The sequence below is a fragment of the Musca vetustissima genome, unplaced genomic scaffold (assembly GCF_032173495.1).
Source record: "Musca vetustissima isolate MV318-11 ecotype Yass unplaced genomic scaffold, APGP_CSIRO_Mvet_v1 utg10441, whole genome shotgun sequence".
Classification (NCBI taxonomy): Eukaryota; Metazoa; Arthropoda; class Insecta; order Diptera; family Muscidae; genus Musca; species Musca vetustissima.
In genome coordinates, this window is record NW_026880011.1 from 57,582 (window position 1) to 63,177 (window position 5,596).

The 5,596-nt window shown below is 28.8% G+C and overlaps 1 protein-coding gene across 1 annotated transcript; it reads right to left on the reverse strand.

The window, feature by feature from the left end:
* Positions 1-123: 123 nt before the first annotated feature.
* On the reverse strand, positions 124-5,176 carry LOC133325266 (rhodanese domain-containing protein CG4456). The gene is made up of 3 exons (XM_061534055.1): positions 5,053-5,176; positions 261-420; positions 124-178 (listed from the first exon to the last, which is right to left on the reverse strand). Exons 1-3 carry the CDS (start codon positions 5,171-5,173, stop codon positions 124-126), a joined length of 336 nt encoding a protein of 111 aa, XP_061390039.1. The 5' UTR covers positions 5,174-5,176.
* Between the last annotated feature and the right edge of the window lie 420 nt (positions 5,177-5,596).

Below are 5,596 nucleotides of genomic sequence, written 5' to 3' on the forward strand. Positions count from 1 at the left end.
GTTTTTCAATACATTTATGATTAGAGAATAATTTATTTCTTTAGTAGTATTTATATTAAGACATTAATTTAAAAGGAATGAAATAATGACGTTAATAATATAATTCCTGGTAATGATAGTTGTTTATAGACCTTCCTTTTGTGCCCACTCGGTCCACGAGCCGGGATAGGGTTTGGCGCTAAAAGTTGTAAAAAAAAAAATAAAACGAAGTTAATTAATACATAAAATAGAAAATAATTTCTTTAATAATGTGTACATACTTCTTGAAACCATTTGCCAAGGCCAAATCAGCAGCCTTTTGGGCTCTACCTCCCTTCAGGCAACTGAATATAATGACAGCATCTTCCGAGGGCTTGTCACGATTGAAGTTTGTCTTGAAATCATTATCAGACAATTTGAAAGCACCTTCCAATTCAGGCACTGCAAAGAAAAGATAACAAATTTAATATATAATTATAAATATGTTTGCATGCATAAATACACGTGGGTGTTTATATTGTGGAGATAAAAAACCAATGCCTATTATAAAATATTTTTCCATACAACAAGAATGCTATCATGTTTTTTGTAAATTATAAATTTTATTATCAACATTTAAATTCCGTAGCAAAACAAATATTAGTGACACACTTTAATGCCTTGAACAATGAATGATAAATAATTTCAGTGATGAGAATGCCTGTTTTTCTGCTAATTTCTGTTTTGTTAAGCAGTGGAATTTGTCGTTATTCCACAAAAACAAGGCATCATGATCAAGGTCAATGCCAATGCTCAATTAATGTGTCGTTAAGTAAGAGGTGAGCACAATTTTTCCCGAAAAATGTACATTTTAAACTCCTGTACAAATTCTAAAAGTGTAAAGAAAATATTTTTTTGAGTCGCGGCGGCGATAATTTATATTATTAAGCAACAACATCAATTGCCCGGGAAAGGACAATTTCCTTTGCGAATGTAAGTTGGATTTATGTGTATTAATCATATTTTATTTATTTATATTTTTAGATTCAAAGGTATTTTTAAAATATTAATGCATATATTTTATTTAAAATATCGATTAATGTGTATGTAGTAGCTATAAAATTAGACGCATTTTCCCTAAACGTGTATAGATTATAAATCACCCATAGAACAAGGATATTATAAGGCAAATTAATGACAATATATGAAGAACGATAATTTCCTTTGGAAACTAAAACAAGTGTTGTGTGTATGTATTGAGGAGTGGTCATTAATTACACTGTGCGACAAATTTTATGAAATCCGTAAATTTAAGGTATATAGTGTCTTCGGCAATATTACTTATTGAATATCGAGGAATATGAGTTTCTGTTTTTTTTTTTTAATTTTTGACGTTTAGGCTGATTTTTTAGTTTTATTCTAGAGACTTATAGTAAAACATTATGGCGAACATTTCTGTAGAATATACAGAGCGGTTTTAACCCCGTTTTGAATGAGTTTTCATTCACTTCTGGAAAAGGGGACCGAAATAATCCCTTCAATATACCTAAAATGCAAGGATTTCAAGAAATCATAATTATCAAAATTCTTGAAAAGGGTGAATATTGCCCCTTTTTTTTAGGTTACCTTGCGACGTAAACATTCAAAACGCCGATGCATGTATCTTCTTTTTTTAGCCCCTCTTTCATAATCTGTTTGAATTTTCCGGTAATTATTGTTTGTGTTGTACAGTGTTATTTAGTCGGTAACTGACAATATAAAAGTCAATATATATTGGACAATTTGTAAAACGTTTATTGTGAAGGCAATTATTATAATTAGGCAAGCAAAGGAGAGAAAAAAATGTTTTGAAACTGAAAGCATTTGTTGAGGGTGTATAAAAGACAAATGACCAGGAATATTTCACTTGTGGAAGGTCGATTTTTGTTGCCAAGCAACCAAATAAATGTTAATGTTTTTTTTACTGTTATGTATTTTTAATTTATTTAGTTTATTCTTTGTTTGGATTTTTATTATTTTTTTATATAAGTTATTGGCCATGCTGGCTTTTTTATATTACATTGTATGAAATAAAAGAATAAATTAGTAATAAATTAGTTAAAAAAACAAATTTTTCAAGTCTTTATTAAACTTATTTCTTTAATAATTGTACGGGAAATTATATAATTTTTCTGTTACTAGATAACAATTGTAGTTAGATTGAGAAGGTGGCGAATACAGGTTGCTGTTGGAAAGCATTTTGTTACTCGAATAATACATTGAAAATGACCTGTTACAAAAACATGATTTTGTCTTACAAATAACTTTTACAACACTAGATGTTGAACACGATTTGTTTGAAATATGGCTCAATAAAACTGTGTAGTTGAAAACATTTATCTATTTAAGCCATATTTCCAACAAATTGTGTTCAAAATCTAGGGGTGTAAAAGTTATTTGTAAGTCAAAACCACGTTTTTGTAACAGGTAATTTTCTGTGTATTTTTCGAGTAACAAAATGCTTTCCAACATCGAACTGTTTTCTCTACCTTTTCAATCTAACTACAATTGTTTGCATACTTTTCAAAAAATTCAGTTCAACACACGGAGTTGTAATTCTGTTTTTTGTAAAGCATCTAATTTTCATTCATATCCGATACATATATATTGCATCCCTTTATGCAAAGCATTTGAAATGGATATAACAAATATGTTTTTTATTGTAATCGAATGTGGATTTAATTTCCTATAAATATGAATATTTAATAAATGTGCCATCTATCTCAGTGTAAAATTTACTCAAGCTAAGATTATTTTAAGCTAAAATGTAGCCAATGTAATGTAAATGTTATTTTAGAAAATAGTAGTGGTTATGTAGTTTTAAAAATTGTTTGTTTTTGGAAACAATTTTTAATAAGCTCTCTAAAATTTGATTATTGCATAAATATAAATAAATAAGACTATAATAATAAAAAAAAATAATTGGCATAATTTTTTTGGTCTTTCTTTGTCCTTTTCGACTATCGAATCCAAAAATGTCAACGTACTTCGAACGATTAAATGCCGTGTCCGCCATTCGCAAAACCACTGTTTGAGAAAAACGAGTTTAACGATTGGCGTAACTTGATGCTAACAAAGTAAATTGGCTATATTTCAAAAGTTGGTAAAACTTTCACTTGAAATGCGATTTCCCATGATGTATTGGGTGAATATCAAAATTTAATGTCCTCAATTTTGGTTTTTTTAAATTTAATTTATATATCAACTAATATTCCGCATATTTTCATTCTATATCCAATTCTTTAATGGACTAAATTCAATTTATTTCATAAACGAGAACATATCCCAAAGGGCCATGAGCGATTCCAAAAACTTCATTATATGGACTACTCCAAAAGCTTAAAATTAACAGTAATCATATCATAAACAACAATACATGAACTACTCCAAGAAGTATGTACCGGAATTAATCACACTTATTGGACAATTTAGCACTGTCGTATTTATACGGTATTATTGAAGTCGTTACAATACACCAAATTTGTCGTTCAAAACTCTTTTGACGACAGCACAAAAAAAAAGAAAAATGTGCTAAAATTGCATAGATGTTGTTAACCCGGCTAAAAGTTCTAATTTAAATACCGTTTTAAAGACAAAAATGTTCTACAAAAAAAACCTATCGATCCTATTTTGGCATAGATAACACACATTTAGTGTGATCGAATGCGGACTTTTTTCCGCATTTTTTTTTTAATTTTCAACATTTTTTTAGATATAATCCAATTATAAGTTCAATTATCAAAGTATTTCCCCTGTTACAATAATGCTAACATATTTAAAGAATTATTGATTTTAAAAACACATTTCACGAACATGCTTATTTCATTTCTCATAAAATATCACGTTATTTTTTTTATTTAAAAAGGACATAAATGCTGTCACACAATAGAGTGGCTTGTTTAGAGAAGGTGAGTTCTCCTACTTTCCAATTTGTAATCGCCCTTTATTTGACCTAACAATTTAATCTAGTCAGTAAATTAGATTGCCATGGCAACGTCTCCACTTCAGTCCGAACTGTTACAAAAGAAAACTTCAAATTATTTACAGGTCAAGTGTTATTTTATGACTTTTTTTACAACCTCGTATTCCCAAAAGTTAATTCCTTAGAATATTTAGAAGTCGTTTTTAAGAAAAAAATCATAAACCTAATGTACATATAACTAAAGTACATTCACTTAACCCGTATTTAATTCTTTAAAATCCAATATGTATAATAACGTAATTTCTTAATTTGAAAAACGTATCAATAATCCATCCCAGAAAAAGGATCATTTCAGAAAAGTATTATAATTATATTAAGCTTTCAATTAGGTATTTTCAAGTGAAATAATTTTTTGTAATTAACGTTACTTCTAGAAAATTCTAACATCCGAAGAAACATTTATGAAACGCACCTACGAAGATAAATGTACATTCTTTTATCTGGAATTTAATTTTCACCAATGTTTTTTGTTTTATAAAACAATAACTTTTTAAAGGTGTTTTTTTTTTGAAGTTAAAACAGTTGAAGAGTAGATCATAAAATGATAATTATGTATGTACATTTTTCTTTTTAATTAGTAAAAATGTCGTCTTCCTATTAAAAACAAAGCTTTGTTGACGAAGATGTTTATTTTCTTTTTACAAAAAAGAAGATTTAAGATGTCAAGTGGTGTTACTTAAAAATAGATGGAATGACTCATCACATTTTTAGCAAAAAAAAAAAAAAAAAAAAAAAATCTCTAAGAAATATTAAAAAAATTCCATAATACCTTTCGGGTTTTTATGTTAACAATGGCATTCAACAGGTTGCTGCTGCTACTACGTCTATATAATCTAGTAATTATTCTTTCACGTTCCCCAAAAAATAATTAACACAACTAGTTTCAAAGGAAATATATTTTTTTTCACTTCGTTTGTTTAAAAAATTAATTCCTCAAAATTTAAGTAAATTCACACGAATATATTCGATTGCTAATTTACTTTTAATTGCCGGCATTTGTTTTGTTTTTTTCCACATATTTTCTTATTCCTTGCATTTTATTCATGTTTTCTTTTTGTTATTCTCCTACTTACATGGAATGTTAATGCTTGCCGGCAAAGCACCAGTGGATGCAACTTCATCTTTGTTCCTGACATCGATCAAATAAACTTCAGGATGGTTGGGTACGTCTTTAACTTCTTCGTATGTGGCCATTGTGCTTGCTTGACGGTTCTGAATAAACTGAATGTTAGAGAAAAGTTTTCGGCTATGATTAAGAAGACTATCAATTTAATATTTGACCAAAGGCAGTAATCACCCAGGCAACGTCGAATGTTAAGCCAGCGACGATAAAAGTTAAATGTTAAAATGTTTTTAAAGATAGCGCAGCAACAAAAGTCCAAAGCCAACGACGAATAACAATAGGGAGAGAAGGAAACAACAAAACGCAAATAAAAATAATGATTGGTCATTGGTGTGCGTCGTACTCAAACAAATGGAATAAAAGAGAGATTGAACTGGGGATGGGAATGCTGTTGTATGGTGGTACTTTTTTTAGTGCCAGTTTCATTGATTCGTGGAAATGCAATATATGAATATTGTTGTTGTTGTATTATTACCTTTAATAACTTTTTTCAA

Excerpts from the sequence above, each read along its gene's own strand:
- LOC133325266 (XM_061534055.1), bottom strand. The coding sequence starts at position 5,173 with ATGGCCACATACGAAGAAGTTAAAGACGTACCCAACCATCCTGAAGTT. Across the intron at positions 421-5,052 it reads GGCAAGCATTAACATTCCAT|TGCCTGAATTGGAAGGTGCT; the intron begins GTAAGTAGGAGA and ends TTTTCTTTGCAG. Across the intron at positions 179-260 it reads TTGGCAAATGGTTTCAAGAA|CGCCAAACCCTATCCCGGCT; the intron begins GTATGTACACAT and ends TACAACTTTTAG.